The sequence below is a fragment of the Penicillium arizonense genome (genome assembly GCF_001773325.1).
Source record: "Penicillium arizonense strain CBS 141311 chromosome Unknown PENARI_contig015, whole genome shotgun sequence".
NCBI classification, from domain to species: domain Eukaryota; kingdom Fungi; phylum Ascomycota; class Eurotiomycetes; order Eurotiales; family Aspergillaceae; genus Penicillium; species Penicillium arizonense.
The window spans coordinates 327,340-348,307 of record NW_019173292.1 but is presented as its reverse complement, the minus strand read 5'-3'; the positions used below and the strand labels follow the sequence as shown (position 1 = coordinate 348,307).

Below are 20,968 nucleotides of genomic sequence, written 5' to 3'. Positions count from 1 at the left end.
CTGTCTGTCTTTTTCTTCTTCATAAGCAATCAGACCTAAGCGAAATCAGCATGTATGGCAGCTTATACTATTGGCGAAGATTCAAATCGTTCTTAAAAAAGTAGTTAGACTTCCAAAATCTTTAACAGCTAAAGGTTGACCAGCCCAGCAACTTCACAGCCACTGAAGCATCAATCCCATTGCGACAGTTGGGAGTCATTTCAAGCACCGCTGACTAGATCTTCGAAATCGTCCGTCAACGCCATCCTTCAGTCTTCCTGCGGCTGATACGGCTCGAAAGGCTCAATCTCAAGTACCGCAGCCTGGTACTGTGCCAGCGAAACGCCGAAGATGGAGCGCCACTCATCGGCTGTAAGATATCTCACATCATCCCATCCCACTTCTTCTTTCAAGTCCAGCATAGCAAGTCTTCTCGCAGCCTCGGTCACGCCCCCGCTGCGTCGAATAATCGTTTCGCAACCGGAGGGGCCGAACTCTGGTTTGGATTCCATGTTTTCTATGAGAAACAGGATACCTGGCTCCGTTATGAAGGCTGGTCGATCAAGAATGACTGCAAACTGTGTGCATGTGTAGTTGGGAACTATGCCAACGTTGCTATGCTGCAAAGGGACGAGTCGCTCCTGCTTTGAACCATCCTTTGCATTGTATATCGCACCAACGGGGAGGTTATTGGGGTTGGGGGATGACAAAACGGATGCCAGACTTGGGCCTGAGATTCGGAACTCGAGTCTTATCCGCGCGGAACCAATTTTGGCCAAGATGTGTGTTGTGAAGATATAGGCTGTACGCTCTAGAAGACTGAGGTCGTCTGTGTTTTCCGCGAGGAATGGAACATGAATGACATATTGAAGATCACTCTCTTCAGTATCCGTAAAGTTTGTAACAGTGAGTGTTTTTTCATCACTACCTAAGCCCCATTTGAGAGATAGATCTTCGGATTCGTGATTCGGCGTAGGTTGTTGCTCAAGGATTTCCTTGACCTCTTGAGAATCCCAGGCCGTTTTCTCTGGAGGTGGCACGTCGGCATCGTAGTCAATTTTCCACTCTCCATCAGGCGTTATATAGGATGCAGCGCTTCTCCACATGCCGTATGCCCATTGATTAATAGCGGATTGATTCTTTGGTGCATTCGCCTTCATCTCAATAGCCTCAGAGACCACTTCATTCCCGAATTCAACAAAGTCTGCTATATCCCCGTAAATGTTTGGGACACGATATTCTAATTCGACTCTTCGCACCTCAGTCGGAAATCTCCGACTAAAATCAATTGCGAAAGGGGCAGTTCCAAGTTCGTTCCCATCCTCTCGACGGTAACCAGCGAGATAGCTATCCGAGGTCAAGAAGATACAGGAACCAGTTGGTTCAAGAATCTGGGAGCCCCTACTTGCTGAATTTTTAGCAATCAAAGGAGGTTGAGAGTTAGACTGCTCATCAGAAGCCGCGTGTAGTCTCTTACGGTAAGCGATCTCACGTCGTTGATGCTCGACGCATGAAAATGCGTTAGGCTGAGTACTGGTGTAGATCTCTAGGAATGGGTCTAGTTCCGTGATACCAAAGAGATACGCAACAATCGAGTCATAATTCTCAGGCTGTATGGGGACCTTGGTATAGACCTGCAATCTGTACTGATAGTATCCTTCCGGCTTATTGAATTCACGAACTCCAGATAGTTTGCCAAGGATGACGGGGTTACCCTCGTGGTCCAGGTACTGCCGCTGATGCCATGCGGGGCGTTCATCATCACACCGGGCGGTCTGTGCTGTTCTTGCCATCCGGAACTGTTTACGGATTGTCAGTGAGAGATTTGTCTATGAAACTTGCCCAAGCCCTCGGGGGGTGGGGGGCGCGGCGGGAGGTGTCTGCTTACTAAATGCCCGCCAAATTCAGGGGCGGTTCACAAGCGATCGCACACCTAACCGATGTCTCCAACGGCCCCCTATTGTGGCCCCCGGCGGAAAGTGGTATATAATTTCATTGGCTCGGATAATTGTATATTTACCAATGACTTATGTGCTAAGAATAAAAAGGGAACAGACCGATCGTCTACCCTGTATCTACCAAGTTTATATTAACTCCGCGAGGGGCTCGACAAACCTGCCGAGCATCCTCAGGCATGGTCGTCCAAATGACTTGGCGGACCTCACTGCCGACCTGCTCGACTGCATCCATGGCCCAGAGAACGTCAAGATGCTCATACTCGTCAATAACTTTAGAGTGAACGAGACGGACGTGAGGCTCGCGGCCACTTTGAAACCGGTTCAGAAGCCGGCGGCCATCAACAAGAGCATCAGAGCCACCGATCCAAAATGCGAACGGGGGTGTCCGCGGACCGAACCAAGGGCTAGGAGTTGGAGTTCCCAAGCATGCATCCTCGGGATCATCGCCATGCTCAGAGACAGGATCACCACACATGGTATTATTCACATCGGTCTCGCGTAGTAGATCCTCGTCTGTGGATAAAATGCACTTGTGCTTGGCGAAGCTTTCGCTTCCGAGCCACCATCTCATTGACTCGGCGCTGACATACACAGGTGCAAATTGGAACATTCTGTGACGGAGATCACGCTCCCAGCGCGTGTCTGACCAGTCAAAAAGGAACGAAAACACCCAGTATGCCATGGTTCCATATATTTTAGGTGGCACGAGACGTCGGGCGGTCATCATCAAAGGGATGAAGGAGTGGATGCCGAAAACGAATCGGAACATGGTCGGAGAGAGGATACTCATGAAGCGGAAGTACGGTCTGCGCACGAGCGGGCCAGCATATGCAGCCGGAGCAAGCGCACAGAAAACTGAAATGCGTTCACCTAGCTCAGGGCGCTGCTCCTTGGCCAAGGCGACGAATGTTTGCGTGGTTCCCTGCGAGTGGCACACAAGACCTAGCTTTTCAAATCCAGTCTCATATAAAACACGAGAAGTGAGGGCTGTAAGGTCCAGCGTCCCGAGTTGTCTAATGTCCCAGGACCACATTCGCGGATCAGCAGTCGAAAGTGTCTTATGCTCCGGGTTTGAGCCACAGCGATTGTTGCCCAACCAAACATCATATCCGGACTTGCAAAGATAAAATGCCAAACTATCCTCATCATTCGTGCAAAAAGCACCAGCGCTTTGAAGTAAGCCATGAACCAAAAGAATGGGATACCGCCGGTTAGACTGTGGACGAGTGGTATGCGGTGTTTTGGGCTTGGTGAACACAGCAGGCCCACGCTCACACCTTTCCTCTGCCGATAGCGCCTGATAATCTTGCGGGTCATACACGTGCCACAACTCGATTATGAAGCCGTCCTCGGTCTGAACACGGAATTTTTCCACGTCAAGACCTACGCGTCGTGCATAGTATGCCACATCACAGACAACGGGGTCCTTTCCTCCTTCTAGCGAAGATTGTCCAGGTGCCTGTTCTTCATCCGTGTCCCTCTTCTGTTTGTGCAGATGCCATCGTCGATCGGCCTCCTTCCGTGCTATACGTCGTGCTTGTTCTTCAGTGTAGAATGCTCTATGCATAGCCGGGTTTTGTCCGCTAAGTCGTAAACGAGCTTCCGATAGTGCGATTACGCCTGTGCGAAACAACGCCCCGACAAATATGACTGTCAAGAAGCAAAGCGAAAGAATGAACGAGGCCGCCATGAACACATAGTTCCGGACTCTGCCCAGCCCAGATGGGGCGTCATAAGAGGGCAAAGGCGGGAAAAGTGGGTGCTCGCACGCCTCGGTCAAGAACTGCAAGCCGGATGAAGGTTGCTTTTCGACACCTGATGTCCGCTCGCTCCGCGCACTGTTCATGTTCGATACAACATGTATGTGTTCGGCCTCTGTCCCGATATCTGCTTTTCGTTCGAGGTAAGGCGAGGGGGACTTGAATTCTTGAATAGACGCGTCGGCGTGACAGGAGGAATGGTCACCTGTTTTCACATGTGCGGTGTGGAGGGGTTCGAGCGGAATTGTGACCGACATGGTCGCCTAGTTAGATCTTCAGCCCGAATCCAAACGGGGCATGTTGGTGCCAAATTTGGGTTTCGGTAAGTGTCAATCGCGACAGAGAGCTGTACAGTCAAATCATATATGCACCCGGGGATGCTCCTGCCAAGCCGAGTCACGTGCTTCAGGGACCAGCATGTGTCTGCGGGTCTGTTTGGCCAATAAGAGACTCGATGTATATAAATAGAACTAAGGGGACTTCGACGCATTTACACATATCAAAGCCAAAGACTATGACAGAAACACAATTGGGGCTTGGAGATACCAGCAAGAAGGGGCCCTTAAATTATGAGCATCTTCAATCACTTCCAACGACACACTGAAGAAGTTCAAGGGTCAATTTGCCACCCTGTGGCTGGTACCTGGCGAACACACTTCTGTCTCTGATTCCCCGTGTGATGATCAGCAGTAAGTCGCAGCACCAACAGAGGAAATTTATCTTTTGTTGTGATCGAGTGAATGAGGGGTGCGGGGGAACAAATATAATTATTGGTCGAACAAGACTCCGCACTTAGATCGGTATAGATACGAGCCTTCTTTTCCTTTCCCACTCGGGGAAACATTCTCTCCAGGGGAAAACATTCTCTTTGAAGAAGCATGTAGCACGCAATTTTCAACTGATTCGTGAGAATGCCCTGTATAGTGGATATCGGACACCCATCCGACATATTCCCCACCGACGGATGATGCACCGGGGGCTTTTTCTCCTCATCGGGGTAAAGCATGCAGGACCTCGCCATCATCCAGTAATGCGCCCGGGTGCTTTCCCAGTAAATGGAGTGCTTATAATAATTAATGGGGGCTCGTACTGTTCCCAATATCGTTTTCATCTATCACAAAAATACACCAAAAGTGAGTACCTAAGCCCAATGGTTCTTCTAACGGAAAATGGTAAGAATACGAACCGTTGAGAGTCACTAACACTTGAGTTCACTCGCCAAAGTGTCTAGCAACCTCATTCCCCTTACAGTCATCAAGGGTGCCGGCCACGAGTTTATCCCCCTCCCCCAGGGTGAGAACGCAATCACGGCCGATTTCCACTCTATCCGCACCAAGACCACCGACTCTCCTTCATACTTTACCTCTGGATTTTACAAGATCGAGGCGGGGCCTGAACGACCCGCACACTACAACTTCGAAGAAACCAAGTACGTTCTGAGTGGTCAGATTGATATTTTGGTAAGTCCTCTTTATCTACATAGAAATTGTCTTCTCCATCCTTGGGACGTCGAAACATACATGGACTTCACTGATCATGGCGGGTCTATTTTTACAGGACGAGGCTACTGGCGTCACCCATCACCTAGTCCCAGGGGACTTTGCTTTCTTTCACGTCGGATCCAAGGTGAAGGTTTGTCATGACACTTATAGTCCAAATGCTGCGAGCAATGAATTGACATGTTTCCATTATAGTTCTCCACAAAGTCTCAAGGCCTTGCCTTCTACGCCGTTACTCGCCCCATTCGCAACCCTCATCCCAACCTTGAAGGCCGTGAGGAGAAGAAGGCCCGCCTTTAGAAAGGAAAATGAACACAACAAAATTCTTCATCTACATATACTATGAAGAAATGAATAGATGATCTGGGGAATTTGGAATTGCGATCCTTGCCCGATATTACTCCAGTTACATGGGATACCAAATTATCTCATATCTGAACGCCCACAAACAGCTTTTTGGTCGTTCGTCACTTGCGCTAGAAAAACAGTTCGTCAGAATCAGATCAAGCAATAACTATTCGTGACAAGAGTATTGATTCATGACTCATTGGACTGTATAATTCGAAAGTACATCAAATATATCTGTACGCGGGAAAAATGATAACTTTTGCATCGCCTCGGTACCCTCCATCATGACATCGACTCAAACCGTCTTCTTAATCCTGCGATCAACCTTAATCCGCACAAATGCTGCCAAAATAGTCGCAGCCGTGGCCATAGAACCAGCATAAAAGATAGCCGGTCTATAAGCTCCAATACCACCAGCCTGACCACCAGAAGCATTCAAAATGTAACCAGCAATAGGCGCGCCAAGCAAGTAACCGCCAAGCCACCCGCTAACAATCATACCCACAGCAACGGACATCCGCGCCGAGCCAAACACGTTCCCAACAACGGTAGGCATAGTCGAAAAGAAACCCCCATTTGCAGACCCATTGATGATCGTGAACGCAATCAAAGGCCCAATAGAAGTAGAAACAGGCCACAGCACAAAGATACTCAAAGCACTGAGCAGCAACGACAAGAAAAGCGTGTTCAGTGATCCCAACCGATCACACGCAAATCCACACGAAAGACGTCCAATCGCAGACGAAAAGTTAAACGCCGCCACGAGACCTGCTCCAGCGCTGGATCGCAAGCCAAGCGAGTTGGTATACAATGGCAAAAAGAAAGCTGGCACGAAGAGCGGGAATGTACCGATGACACCGACAGCGAAAAGAACTGCAAAGCGCACATCCTTGAACAGACTCCATTCGACCATCTTCGCTGGTTTGATTGGTGAGCGTTCTTTGATGAACCAGGCGGCCGGTAGCCCTGTTGCCATGATAAGGATCCCAAGGATCCGGAACGTCCAGGCTATGCCGACGCTCTGGAGGAGTGCGTCGAGGATGAAACTGATGACTGTGCCGCCCAGTCCGCCGCCCGCGTAGACAATTCCGTTTGCGATGCCGCGCTTTGCTTTGAAGTATTGAGCTGGCGTGACGGAAACGACCTATTTTGTAACGTCCAGTTAACATATCAGCTTCTCGGCTGAGGTTGGAGTGATATACTAACCATGAAGCACAGGCTAGTCCCAAGACCACCAACAAACCCCCAAGTCATAAAAAGTCCAGGAACACTATGTGTAGCAAATCCACTAAGAATACTGCCAAGACCGAGCAAGAAAATACCAAGCATGGCAGTCGTCCGAGCTCCAATCAATCCAATCAGCCTCGCATTAGGAACAGCAAGGAGAGAGATACAAGCCGGACACAGCGATCCAACAAAAGCCAACGTCGAAGAGGAATATCCCTCTTTGTCAACCAGTTCTGCTTGCATCACACCCCATGTATACGAGGCACCGACGAACCACCACGTCACAACGGCACATGCACCGATGAGAATCCAGCCATAGCCTCCATCCGGGACTTGTGAATCTGCAATGAGAGATTGCTGCATAATCTCATCGACTTCTAGGGCGGTAGAGGAATTCAGATTTCGTTGTCTTTCTTCTCCGGTATTTTGTCCCAGGCTTGGGAGTTCGATTGCCGTCGTGGGCATTGTATGTGTAGCTGTGGCCATGTCGCCAACCAACCGGAGGTTTTGCTGGATGTGGTATGTATTCTTGCAATATAATTTTGATCAGATAAGAAGCTAGCTGCACAAATTCTAAATTGAGTGCAGAATTGACTCAGAGCTTCCAAAGAAGCGTTTCACGTGACTGGCGTCGTAGACCGCGGATAACCGGGGTGGGGTGGAGTGGAGCGGGATATGGATGACGCCGGAATTGGGCGGCGGGCTCCGCTATCGGCTTTATTTACTTCGCTGCTTACTTGCAAGGTTGAGCATCCTAAACTCAATGTTCAATGATCTTAACTGGTTTACAGTAGATGTATGATAAAGTTCAAACCAATGGCCGACTCAAAGCGAATATTCGAAAGCGTCCTGTTGGTCCATACAAAGGCTTTCTGAAGGTGCTTGGCAAACAACTAGTGTGTCGCGATGATTTATACATAGAATTTAAGCACCTGTGAAATCGGCCCCGAAAATTGGCCCGTTTATGACGGGGGAAAGGCCGCCTTTCCACTGATAACTTTATACTGCAAACCGCCACTTGATCGCATGGCCTCAACTGCTCTTTGCAGTAACAAATCTCCGTCCCGCTGCCTGTCCACATCTTATCTACGGCTATATAAACAGCGAGCTTTGATCCAGGTTGAACTGGACTATGATATACATACCATAATCACAATATCAGCCCTCCTATTCTGGTAGTATTTTTGTTCGATACCCTAGGTATCACACTAAGACTGCTAGCCCCGATATTTCCAGTGGATCAAGCTGAGACATTAAGAGTGGTTACACGTATATATCACTGGATAGTTTACTGCGATTAGCTCGTGCTATACTTTTCTAGTTGCATCATGAAACTCACAATCTTTTTGAGTTAGTTTCATCGGTGCCCCCAATATTCTCTTGCCCTATCTATTTTCAAGTGGAGCTTTAACGGCCTACCAATAACTAAAAGTGAGACTGGGAGCTCAGAGAACTAGGAGCTTGTTAGGGTGAGCCATAAGGAATTCTTCACCTCGCAACACACAGCCGTTGATGGGAAGATCCTGAGTTCCGGCGCGCTGGTCGAGATGCGACCGCGCGATGCAATGGGGATAGCAAACTATGTTAACATCGGCAATGTTACGATTGCGGAGATGTCAGTCCATTTAACACTGTCAAGAAGCGTTTCGTGCGGGATCGGGATATCTCGGTCTTTCGGGTTCGAGTGGCTACAGGGGTAGACCTCAGCTTGGTATGTCAAACATTTAAGAGGTCTGAGAGGCATAAGTGATAGTTAATGGTAACAGGTCGTCCTGATGTCAATGATTCGAGCGGAGATGGCGCATGTCTGGCAGAAATAAGCCGGGGGGTTGCGTTTGGAACTATTTTTTCCGATTAGAGTATAAGGTTAGAATAAGGAAGTTCCGTTCACGTAGGGTGCTCTAGAAGGAAATGTGTATCATTGTGACACGTTGGACGAAAGCTGATACATGTATATAGGAGGATAAGGAAATAATGTTGCCCATATTTTGGAGAAATATACTACAAAAGGCTTCATCAGCTCTCGAAGATGTCGCTGATAACTATCTCTATATCATGTGGCTAATCAAAAAGGCACGCCCAAGGGGTCGTCTTGGTGCTATTTTATTTAGATAATCCTATTGACTCTCGTGATGGTAGTTCTATAGAGGGCTGTGGTTATGTTTGTATGGGAGTTTCGTGTGTGAATAAATTTTAATAATTCCCACTATGGGTCATACCAACCTAATACCTAGGGCGTCCACTGGTAATTGTCGACAACATTCCCCGTCTCTCGAAAGCTTGAGGTATTCTACAGACCTAAAACCATTGGTCCGCTTAAACGAAGTCGATGGACTGAGTATTAACGTTCTATGTCTATACGAGCCATGGGTATAAAGCAATGTTTATGCCTCTGAGCCATGTTCCAATCTACGATGATAATTAAATGGAGAAGATGATAAATAATATAGTAAATGCATTCCGCTATAACACAAACATGAATATCATAATAAAGATGCAATCCAACCTGTGGACCAAATATCCACAAATAAAACAAAATGAAAATCATACAAAGTCCCATGAACCATTAGTAATGCAATCAAACATCAGCCTTAGCACCGACACTTTCATGGTGAGTAGCATGCTCACCAGCACGCTTCTCACCAGCATCAATCTCAAGCTGAGCAAGATCACCACTCTTCATGTTATCAGCAACATCACGAACATCAGTGTAGTGCACGGAAGGAACAAAGCCAACCGACTTCCAAGCAAAAGGCACCTTAGCGTAAAGCTCATCAACCTGCTCAAGGGAAAGACCCTTAGTCTCGTAAATGCAAGTGTAAACAAAGAGAGCACAGATAAAGCAGAAACCACCCCAGATGAAGAAAACCTTAGACTGGAGGTTGGCGTTGCCAGGACCACTGTTCACCATATAAGGGGTGGCGTAGGCAATAGCCCAGTTGAGCAGCCAGTTGGTGGCAGTAGTGATAGAGAGACACTTGGCACGGGCCTTGAGCGGGTACAGCTCACCGGTAACGACCCAAGCGACGGGACCCCAAGAGCTAGCGAAGAAGAAGATGTAAATGCAGACGAAGGCGATGAGGACCTTGTTCGAGACATCAGAGTTGACAGCGGTGCCGACGATAGCGACGATGAGCTGCGAGACACACATGCCGACAGCACCGAACATGAGCAAAGGGCGACGGCCCCACTTCTCGACCATGTACAGACCGGGGAAGGTGGAGACGACGTTGATGATGTTCGTGATGAGGGTGATGACGAAGGAGTTCTGGATGCCGGAGTTCTGGAAGAAGGTTGTGCCGTAGTAGAAGATGAAGTTGACACCTGCGAGCTGCTGCAGGGCCTGGACGGCGCAGCCGGTAGCGAGACGCTTGCCGAGGGAGCCCTTGACGATCTCGAGGTAGGAGGCCTTTCCGAGACGGAGTTCAAATTCGTGGTTTGCTTGGATCTCCGCGAGCTCAGCGACTAGGGCTGGGTCGTTGATGTCCATGCGGCGGAGGCGGGCGAGGGCACGGATGGCTTCTTCATGGCGGTCTTGCTTGATGAGGAAGCGGGGGGTTTCGGGGAGGATGAGCATTCCGACGACGAGGATGATGGCCCAGGCGAACTGGACGGCGACGGGAATGCGGTAGCAGCCTGTGTCCATGCGGTCCTTGGTGGAGTTGTTGACGATGGCGGCGAGAAGGAGACCGAGTGTGATGGCCAGTTGGTAGGCACCGACGATTGTACCACGGATCCACTTAGGAGCGGTCTCAGACTGGTAGAGGGGGATGGTAGCAGAGAGAAGACCGACACCCAGACCGGCGAAGAAACGACCAGCGACGAAGAGGGGGATGGAGGTAGCGGCGGTCTGGAGGATGACACCGAAGACGAAGACGAAGGTCTCGATGATCATACCCATGCGACGACCGAACTTGTCGGCAATAGGAGCGGCACCTAGAGCACCGAAGAATGTACCAGCAGAGAGGAGAGAGACGATCATGGAGGACTGGGAGGAGGTGATATCGGGAAGACCATCCTTCTCGTTGATGTAACCGGTAGAGAACAGCTCACGCCAGAACTTCATGGCGAGGATACCACTGATGGTACCTGTGTCATATCTAAAGCATTGTTAGCGTCTGGTTGAGAATAGGAGTATAGGATAGGAGACATACCCAAAGAGAACACCACCAAAAGCAACGAACAATCCGATAATGATTGCCGGGGCCGCAGAGCCCGTGGCATCAGCTGGCCTCTTCAGCGCGAAGCCCATTGTAAATAGAGACGATTGATGAAAAGCGAGTTGAGGTAATCAAATCAGAAGTCGGAGAGAGGAAAGTAGAGTGAGGAGGAGTAGTCAAGAGTATATGACTGGAGAAAATAGAATGAGAATCCGCACAGCAGAGACAAGTAAAGATGTATAGATGGAAGTGAAGTAGATGAGAAGACAGTAAAGCCCCAAAACCAGGGACAATCACGACCTATTTATCCTCTCAACACATGGCTACAGGCCGAACCCCGGGCAAAGCCGAATGACAAACCGAAAGCATATGCGGGGACTCCAGGTCTGTCTCATTTCCTGTTTATTTTTAATTTCCTTTTTTCTTTTTTTTTAGATGTTTTGAGCCTGGGGTTAGGGTTTGCCGAACCCCGGGTGGGCCAATAGAGTCTGGGATTGGAGTGGGGCGACTCAGCCACAGGGCCAGCCATTGGTCATGCGAGCAGATAAACTCGGACGGAGCCGAGAACCCCTTTGGAACCCGACGCCGGTGTATTATTGTAGGCATCCCGCGTTGGGATCAGCCACATATTGTAGAATGTTAGACCCTTGTTCAGTATTCTGTAAGGCTACGGAAATAGCCAAGCAAATACACACGACCCGGCGAAAATAATGGGGGAAATGTGGTTGACAGCCGGAACCGGAATCTCGGATCGAGCCACATGAGAGTGCCGATCGGCGTCCCGCATCGGGCAACGGGACCTGGCCAGTCCATCTTCCCGCCGAAATTTTCTTCCGGTTTTTTTCTTGTCGGCTGCTTTAGGGATCTGGATTGTAATGGCTGATTCTATATTTGACTAGAAACTACGAGTACTAGAACAAATGCAGCAGGTAAACAGAACGATTACAAACCCCCAATACATGTATGGAAGAGGCATGTCCCCCAACGCCACAAGATCAACACAAACGCGGGACATACTGTACATCGAACTCAGGAGAACTGTAACTCATTTCCCAACTCCAGATTTTATCCCCAGACGGTCCACGTAACCCCAGACAGAAAGGGACCCGAGTCTGGAGGGAAGAGGGGAAGAGCCAATGAAGGGGAGATATCGATGACCCGCAGGCAAGGTTGTCAACCAACAGAATGACGTTGTACCCCGGTAAAATGTAGTTTTGTTCACCGGAGCCAGAACAAGGAAACGGAAATTGGATATTTCCCCTGGACCGTAGTTTGACTTGTCTTGATCTGGGCGAAGGTTTGGACTACTGTATTCGTGCTTTTGGTCCCACTTTACTCTACTTCACACATGGATTTTATTTTTCTGTTAACATATTTTCGGTGGGTAGAAATTATATGCTGAGACTAGTTTCTGTTTGTTGGTCATTGGTGTCCAGAATGAAATACTGTATGCTGAAAATATTCCGTGGTCTACTGTAGTAAACAGAGCCTGCAAATCCTGAACGGCCCGCGTTGAGGCTTGGCGGGAGTTTAACACGCGAGTGCGGGATTTTTCCCGTGACGGGCATTGGACGCACAACCCGAAGCTATGCCGAGGTCTGGCCATTTCGGTGAATCGTCGGGAGGATTCCGAGAGAGTCGACATGGACCGGGGAAGAGTAAGACATGGCAGGTCCGAGGTCTGGGGGCCGGACCGGGGGAAATTTTGGATCGGGTCAGGGTCTGGTCACGAGGCCACGGGCCTAGCTCTTGCCCTAGCTCTAGTTTTTTCTAGTTTTTTCTAGTGCTTGTTCTAGCCCTAGTGTTGCTATTCTATTACTACAAACTGGATCAGATCGGAGCTAGTAAATTCTGCAGCGCCATGTGATGGGGATGCAATTCTATTATTGTCTATTTTCGCTGAAGAACGGTCCGGCTACCAGCGCCAGATCAGGATGAAATACGCTAACAACACTATCTGCGCCACAGTCTTGGTAGAGTGGTACAGGTCATGCACAACAAGAGAGGCAGTAGAGCGGGGCCCAGTGGCTGACGCGGGCCGCCATGAAGTCTTGTTTTTCGAGGACATGATGTCCTCGTCAATACCCCGGTAGGAATCAGGTGACTTGGTTCCAGGATAGCGCGACGCTGTCATTCCGCCGCGGCTGGCTACGCCACCCGCTGACAAAGTAGAGCTGGATGCGCCAGAGGTTTGGGAGTGATGCTGTGGGCGGCGTTCAGAGAGTGGGAGGAGTGCGCCGGTTGATGATGGCTCCGGCGAGGAGAATGCCCGGTAAAGTGCGCGGATGAAGAGGACGGTGACGCTGAAGCCGAGGATGGTGAGGTAGTGGATGAAGATGCCCAGTTGGTCTGGGAGGAGGCAGAGGTGGTTTTGGATGGTGGGCGATGCGTTTTTGATGGGCTTGCCTGTCTTGGGGTCAATTGGATTCCACAGACTGGTCAACACGAAGCCTGGGTGTCGCACTCCCATTGCCCAGGAGATACTTTTGACTGTGATCTCGTTCGGAGAACCATTGAATTCCCGGTGTGAGATTTCACAGTAGTCGTGGTCATCGCCGGAGTAGACCTGGACTACATTGGGTCCTGATTTAGACACCAACTCGTTGGACACGGTCTGTGTGAGAACGTTCTGGTACTGGTAGCCACCTGAAATCTTCAAAGCATTGGGCTCATCTTCTTCCAGCTCCTCGTCCGAAGACGGTGGATAGCGCTCGCGTAGAGGCCCACAAGGAGTTGCAGGCTTGCGGTAGAGAGGTACATGTGTAAGGATGATCGTGGGGAATCCGGGGCTCGTCAGCTCGGGCTTGTGGTGCATTGCCGGGTCAACAGCGTCGACCACACGATAATCAAACATATGGCCCTCGCTTTGGTTTTGCAGCATTCGAAGTTCCTCTGTTTCCGCCTTGGCTTTGTGCATAGCCATCTTGTCCAAGAAATCATCGGCATCTTTCCAAATCGGGCGAGCCGGCCAGGTATCATCGCTTGCGGCTGTCGGCGAGCTGCCTGTCAAAGGATCAGGCTGGTCCATTGCGCTCAGCGAGACGGTGTCCACCGAAACAAATGTATGATTTCCAATCACATCTACTCGGTTGCTGTGTCCGAAGTAGGTCTGGAATCGATCACGAACAGGCTCTTGGATCCCATTTCCGAATCCGAGATCATGGTTTCCAGGTAAGCTCGCAAGCAACTTGCGACCTCGTCCGTCCACCGGTGCGGGACTGTTCTTCTCCCAAGGATCTAGGAAGATCTTCATGAATCGGCGGTATTCCTTCTTCCAGAAATTGTCTTTGATATTCTTATACCGGGCTTCGGGGCTGGTGGTGGTACCGGTAGCCCACTCTCTGCCACCGTCGAAAAGGTCACCAAGGAACAGCACCGAGTCCGGCTCGAGGTGATCTTGGATTAAGGAGAATGACCGGCGCATATATTGGTCTGTGTATTTAACAGTCAATGTTGACAGAGGCCATGGTCGACCGGGGTAGGTGTGGGGATCGACGAGCTGGGGGTCCGAGATGAAGGCAATATGGTGCGGTGTTGCATCTTGGGGCTAAAATGCAGCAGTCAGTACCACGTAGAGTATAGGCGATTGCGACAGCACTTACCCATTCTTCCCAACTATCCCAGAGGCATTGGTTGATGTGATCCTCAAATACTCTCCGTTCGCCCCACCAGATAGAGTAAATCCACAGTAAGATGATGGCAGTAGGTATCGACAAGATAGATTTCAGAGCTCGCACTGCGGTAATCTTGAACCCCTCACTGCCTCGGTGTCTACCAATTCCACGGCTGAGAGACCCCTCCGAAAGCCATTGTTTTGCGATTGGAGGAACAAACTGCCACACGCGACTGGATATACTCGGCGAACTTGGTTGGAAGTTCTGGTGGAAGGAGGGAAGAGGAGAGGCGCCCGCAGAGCGTTGGTAAGGGTATGCCATGTTGGGTTAGCTTGACAGCGAGCCTAGGTGACAAGGTGGCCCCAAACACAATGGGGCGAATATTGAACTAGCGAAAGGAATGGCAGGGCATGCTCTGAGCATACAAGAAGAGGACAGAGAAAAGAAAAGACTGCAAAGAGCGAATGGCGAAAGAGTCAAGCAGAGAATCTCACTGCATGAAGAACAAGGGGTGATAATTCAAGCTACAGGCTAGACGTGCAGATCACCCCGGGTCTGATCACGTGATGCTATTTATAACTACAAATAGTAAACAAAACCCCATAAAGTACTTTATCTCAGGGCTCGAGATTTGTTCTATATTTCAATGAAAAAGCTATAAAAAATGAGAATATCACTATAGTTATATAAGCGCAAAAGGGGAAAACCATATCCACGGTAGTACTTCCATTCGTTACGCGAGTATGGTAAGAAGTCCTTGACAGGCCGGGTTTGCAAGCCTGACAGCTGCCAGGCTGGGACCAGCTGGAAAGGCAGGTTGTCTAGGAACTTCATCACCACATGCGCGTCGTCTAACATGTCGGCGGATGCCACCGCGGACCCGAAGTGCCAGTCGCCTTGTCCTGGAGTAGTGGCAGTCTGGAAATAAGCGAACTGTTTGTCGCCAGACCACAATCCAGGGGTTACCCCAGAAGTACCCAATGACACAACCGCCGGAGAGCAAGCGCTCCTGCTGGATACCTCCCTCGGTGGTGAAGCCGCGGGGCCAGAGCTGGCCGCGCTGCTTGGTAGGGATTCCGCGACCAGCATGGGCAGTAAATGTAAGATTGCACCTGCCAGATAAACAACAGAGTTCCACTGTGGGATTTGAGCTGTATGTCAAGGCCTTCAGTCCAGCTCAATGCGATGTGCGCCTCTCCAAGGTGATGAGAGATAGATGAATTGCAACGCTGCCAGTTTCACTAGCAATAAGCCGTGTTATAAGCTTGTTTGAAAATGTTCGAGGATTTGGATCCCACTAGGACCATTGTTAGCTTAATTTGTTATAAAAGGACAACTGGGGACGTACTAAGTAGGTCAGCTGGTCTCCTCAGCTCCTCCTTCAACTACCCACTGCATGGCGTCCCAGGCGAAAAGGCGTGAAACGCATATTGAAAACAATGGGACGTCATGTTCCCGGATTCAAATATAAAAGTTCTTTAGGTCAAGCAACGATTGTTCACGCGACACAACAAGAAAGCTCCCCATCTCTGACTAGCTGGAAAAAACACAAGTCACTTGTTGACGGGCTTCCCGGAGTAGACTGTATTCACCAATTGCACAGGTTTCTTGAACGACGAGGCGCTGGCTCAACTCCGCTCTCTCTCTCTCTCTCTCTCTGTTGTCTTTTATCTTTTTGATTCTGGCGAGGGGTCGTTGTCTCCTCTCAAAATGGCCCCACACATAACCGGCTGCCCGTATTGAGTTTTCGGACCATCACTCACTCCAAAAACAATTTACGCTTGTCGCGCAGGTTCCGAATCCCTTCCCCTCACATGTTTGGGTGTTTACTTTCAATGAACCAGGGGTTTCTCATTTCCTGATGGAGCTGGGCAGTCTGAATGTTTCATTGCTTCCATCGAAGCGTCTCGGACGAATTCTGACGTGACGCTGTAGATTTCCACTCCAATACTTTTTCTTTTTTTTTTCTTGTGGAAGCAGGAAAGACAGATTTCGCCTGTCACACCGAAGGAAGAATAAGAACAGTGGAAAAGACGTGAGAATATAAAGAGATTCGGGGTGAAAATGATTCACGATCAACTTCCATTGATTGTTAGCTTGAGTAGATTTCCACAATTTTCGAAGGCCATACCATTTTTGATGTCCACGAAAAGGTGGACATCATGTGAGATGCCCCCAGGGCGCAGCCAAGGAAGGACCATAACGAAATATGTTGGCCCAATTCCATTCCGCCGAAAATGTCCATGAAGGACACTTGCCGTTCAACTTCCCGTAAGAAACACGGCTATATATATAGAATGATGAGTGAGTGACCCTCATCAGTCACAATGATCTGGACGTGTTCTTGAGAAGTTAGCAGGGTTCAAGATGTCTAGTTGAATCGCAGGGACAGCATGGAAAGAACGAACCGGTCGAGGGATTCTTGCGGTATTCGAGAGTCAGTTGTAGAAGTAAGAACTCAGATCGAGAGTGGGCTGTGGTATGGGGTGAAGTGGGAAGAGAATGAAGTAAGATGAGGAAGTTGAGGGTTTATATAATTAGACTTGAGACAGATCTTCAGTTTCTGATATATGTATTTGGCAGGTCTGTTGAATATGTTGAATGGCCAGGTGCTGATGTTGTCTTTTTATAAATGGTCGATGAAAGGCACTGCGGGTATATCCATCATGAAGTTTGTTTGATGTATAGGAGGGCCCAGCACTCTGGACCCTTGAGAAGTCAGATTTGACGCTGCTTGAGCAGCATGCTATTTTTAATTATGAGGAATTCCTGTTCCGATTGGTTCTACTAGCATTCATTTCGATGCAGGTTTACAAGGGCAAAGGGACCCATAAAATGTAGGTTCCAACAAATATACAATCTCAAGTCAAAGATGAAGGGTTTGATTAGGAATAGATAGAAATACATGAATGCACTCCAGGTACTAACAATACAAGGGGTGCTCGTACACAAACAGGATCATAGTGCATGTTGCTATGACATACCGGCACTCTTATGACCTAATTCCGCGAGGACTGGCAGTCCGAGACTAGACCACGAAAGAATGAGAGCTAACAGATCATTACTCTGACAGGAAAGCGTAGCGTGAAAAAACACACAAAATAAACGGAGTGGTGTTGATAGGGTATCAGAATAGGGAAACCGTCGGGTAGAATTGTTTTGGTGGCCATGGGTATCCATGTAAAACAAGGGGGCGTGTGGGTAGGAAATTAAGTAGGCTTAGGGCAGCACTGTCCTCCACGTGCGCAGTTCTCATCGCACTCCAGAAGGCAGGCTTGGTTGTCACCTTCCCGGATGCTAGCTGCGCGGCTAGGCTGGTGCTCAACGGTGCCTCGGGAGGATGATGCATGGGGGTGGCTCAGGTTGTCCTCGGTGTCGCTTTCGGGTGCGAACTCGGGCTGGATGGTCGAAGAGTGGATGCCGTAGGCATGGAGACAGCGTCGCACCTGTCTGGCCAGGCGCATGTATCGCTCAGAACCTTCGCCCTTGATCTCGGTATCGACCTGGAGGTGGATCGAGGCAACAATCTTGGTGTCGCTAAGCTGCCACACGTGCAAATGGTGGGAGCCAATGACACCGGGGAGTCTTCCGATATCCTCCTTGATGTGGTCGATGCTCATTCCAGGGGGCACGGCCTGGAGCAGGATACGGGAAGCGGCCTTGCACAGCGGGATAGCGGAGGCAAGAATGATCATTGTGATAACCAGGGAAATGCCCGGGTCAACATAGTAGCGCCATTCGTAGTCGGTCAACCAGATGATTAGCGCGGAAACGATCACACCGATGTTGCCTAGTGCGTCTCCCATAACGTGGAGGAACACACCACGCATGTTCAAATCGTGACTGTGACCCTTCTTTCCATCCTTGGACTTTGGCTTAGTGTGGTTGTGAGACTTGTGGACATCCTCATCCTGGCGGTGGTGATCTGGGGCTTTGAAGGGCGCGCCCTCTTCGTCGGTGTAATTAGTGGCACGGTCACGGTGACGCAGAAGACCGGAGCGCTCAGATGGGATCTCCTCTTCCTCGCGACCGGTATCCGAATCCGACGTTTGCTCGTTTTGGTACTGACTGGCGGCAATGATTCCTTGGCGCAGTCTTTCGGGGAGCACGGGAATATCCTCGGCGCTCACGAAAACGCGTCCGGTCGAGGTGCTGTATCTCCGCGAGCTTCGGGTTGGGGTCCCGCGGCGGCGGGATTGTGGAGATGTAGGCTCAGTGGCAGAATGAGTGAGCGCGTTTGGAGTAGCGCCCTCGGGGGCGGCGCTACTTTGCGGAGCAACTGCGGCCTCCTCGTGATCGCTGTAGCCATGCTCTGCATCCTCGATATGATCGTGATCGTGATCGTGGTGATCCTCTTCGTCGTTACCGTGGCCGTGGCCGTGGCCGCCGTGCGAGTGGTCGTGGAAAAGGGCCAATCCGATGATGTTGGAAGCAAGTCCGAAGCAACCAACGATACACACGAATCTCGGGTTCTGCACCACCTGGGGTTCCACCAATCGCTGGATTGCTTCCAAGAATATTGACATGCACAATGCGACTAGGAAAACACCATTCACCAAGGCACCGAGAGTCTCAGCTCGTTGCCACTGTACGCAGAGATCCGCTTGTCAGATAAGCTCGAGGCTCGGAGAGATTGCCAACTTACGCCGTAGGTGTAGGTATTGGAGCTCGTCTCCCGGTTTGCAACCTTAACGGCCCATAATCCGACACACAGTGATAACACATCATTCAGCTATTGGTAAGGTTAGAATCCCGTTGTGGAACGTGCATCGCGGTTCGCGTACCATGTGAAAGGAATCGGCAACAAGGGCGAGCGAGTGGACGGTATAGCCTAGAAAGCACACTGTCAGAAAGGCCTGCTCGCTCTGGATCAAAGTCCATGGATAACCCACCAGTGATTAACTCCAGCAGGAAGAACGCCGTATCAATGACCAGCAGGATCAAGATCCGGTTCTCTTTGGAAAGCCCCATGATGAATCGTGGGCGCGCTCAGTGGCGCAGGGCGAAATCAAGTGTACTGAAGTCAAGACTGAAATTCAAATAGAATCAATGAGGTCGGAAGAGGTCAAAGGAGGGGTTTAAAGGAAGAAAAATGAGTCGCAACTTGGAAAAGAACTTTGGTGGAGCTCGAAACGGCGGAACCACTCGGACCTGGTGGCGTTACGTTGTTCCTGGGTATTTATGCAATCGATAGAACCTATACTTAATGGATAATGTTACTTAATGCATTTGATTTGGATTCCAACGGTTTGAAAAGAACGGATAATATGATTAATATATATATTCGTATAACCTACGTTGTTTGTGTACCTTTCCTACGAGTACACGGTTGAAGGATGATGCAATATCCACAACATCCCGATCGGCCTAGTCTAAGGAACTCTCCTATTAGCTCCGAAGAACTTAACTTTCTTAATTCTGGGTCTCTTTTCAACCGTGTTTGTTCTTTAGAACTGTCGTCTCTTTCACTCTTATGCAAACACAATGTTGTATCACGGCAATTCCAAAACCGGCCAATTTCTGTGGGACGACGGACTAGCTCATGCATGCCTGCACTATCATTGATCCTTTAATTCCGGCCAATACCCGCCCTCCTCCTGGGGTCCTCGCGCCAATATATCAAGCATTTTGTATACTGGCATGTCCCGCAGACGCCAAGTTGCACATTTTCCACACACTGGCACTTTTGGCGGCATTCACATGGGATATGTATCCATCCTGATATGTGTAGCCTAAGAAGTGGAGTTCCAAGGCATCGGCTGTTTTGTAGACTGGCTAATTTCGCACCGGAGGCGTGCGCCAGTGAGTTCTAGATGGTAGTGTATTTCGTTTGACCCCCCAAAACTATACATGTACATAAGCGACCCAGATTACTTACGGGCTTGGAGGGACACACCGGCGTTCTACCGACATACAACGTATTGTATACGGAACTTTTAGGGCTGGATTGCTGACACTTTGGAATATGGTCATTGGATCTTTGGAAGACGAGGCCCCGTTTGACTCGGGATCCATGTGGCATGGTGGAGTTCCGTGGACCGCTACAGAGTATATCCATACAATATACGATTCAACAGATTTCCTAAGCTCAGATTTCAGTAGAAATAGACCTTGGGAGTTACTAAAGTTGCCAGATCCTGATGACAGGAGGCTCAGGAGGATCGACACATGAGGCTCGGCATAGCCCCAATTAGCCCTGCTCCTTTCAAGTTTCAAGGCAGAACTGTGGATTACAGTGCTATGGTGATAAATCTCCTCCAATAAAATTATGATTGTGTTTTTAATTAGCAAAGTTTCGTCTATTATAGCCAAGTATCCCTTAGTATTGAACCCTCGCTAGAGCCATACCTCGTATGCTTTGATACCTAAAGGTGATGACCTTGGGGCCAAATCCCAATAAGATTGATTGATTCCTATCTAAGA

General features: G+C 49.5%; 6 protein-coding genes across 6 annotated transcripts; 1 reads left to right on the top strand and 5 right to left on the bottom strand.

The window, feature by feature from the left end:
- Positions 1-248: 248 nt before the first annotated feature.
- On the bottom strand, positions 249-3,954 carry PENARI_c015G08916 (putative ab-hydrolase associated lipase; the record flags this gene model as incomplete). The annotated part of the gene is made up of 2 exons (XM_022633854.1): positions 249-1,778; positions 2,095-3,954. The coding sequence occupies 2 exons, from the start codon at positions 3,952-3,954 to the stop codon at positions 249-251; spliced, it is 3,390 nt and encodes a 1,129-aa protein (XP_022486276.1).
- Positions 3,955-4,847: 893 nt separating this feature from the next.
- On the top strand, positions 4,848-5,496 carry PENARI_c015G10354 (uncharacterized protein; the record flags this gene model as incomplete). Its single annotated transcript, XM_022633886.1, has 4 exons — positions 4,848-4,869; positions 4,922-5,157; positions 5,255-5,329; positions 5,392-5,496. 4 exons carry the CDS (start codon positions 4,848-4,850, stop codon positions 5,494-5,496), a joined length of 438 nt encoding a protein of 145 aa, XP_022486354.1.
- Positions 5,497-5,839: 343 nt separating this feature from the next.
- Positions 5,840-7,257, bottom strand: PENARI_c015G10846 (uncharacterized protein; the record flags this gene model as incomplete). Its single annotated transcript, XM_022633896.1, has 2 exons — positions 5,840-6,688; positions 6,751-7,257. 2 exons carry the CDS (start codon positions 7,255-7,257, stop codon positions 5,840-5,842), a joined length of 1,356 nt encoding a protein of 451 aa, XP_022486238.1.
- Positions 7,258-9,349: 2,092 nt separating this feature from the next.
- Positions 9,350-11,023, bottom strand: PENARI_c015G08296 (sugar porter family MFS transporter; the record flags this gene model as incomplete). Its single annotated transcript, XM_022633838.1, has 2 exons — positions 9,350-10,871; positions 10,926-11,023. The coding sequence occupies 2 exons, from the start codon at positions 11,021-11,023 to the stop codon at positions 9,350-9,352; spliced, it is 1,620 nt and encodes a 539-aa protein (XP_022486418.1).
- A 1,823-nt stretch (positions 11,024-12,846) lies between these two features.
- Positions 12,847-14,866, bottom strand: PENARI_c015G09964 (putative manganese ion homeostasis (Fr); the record flags this gene model as incomplete). The annotated part of the gene is made up of 2 exons (XM_022633880.1): positions 12,847-14,478; positions 14,534-14,866. 2 exons carry the CDS (start codon positions 14,864-14,866, stop codon positions 12,847-12,849), a joined length of 1,965 nt encoding a protein of 654 aa, XP_022486240.1.
- A 2,888-nt stretch (positions 14,867-17,754) lies between these two features.
- On the bottom strand, positions 17,755-19,516 carry PENARI_c015G04451 (cation diffusion facilitator family transporter; the record flags this gene model as incomplete). Its single annotated transcript, XM_022633759.1, has 4 exons — positions 17,755-19,131; positions 19,191-19,277; positions 19,330-19,376; positions 19,438-19,516. The coding sequence occupies 4 exons, from the start codon at positions 19,514-19,516 to the stop codon at positions 17,755-17,757; spliced, it is 1,590 nt and encodes a 529-aa protein (XP_022486300.1).
- Between the last annotated feature and the right edge of the window lie 1,452 nt (positions 19,517-20,968).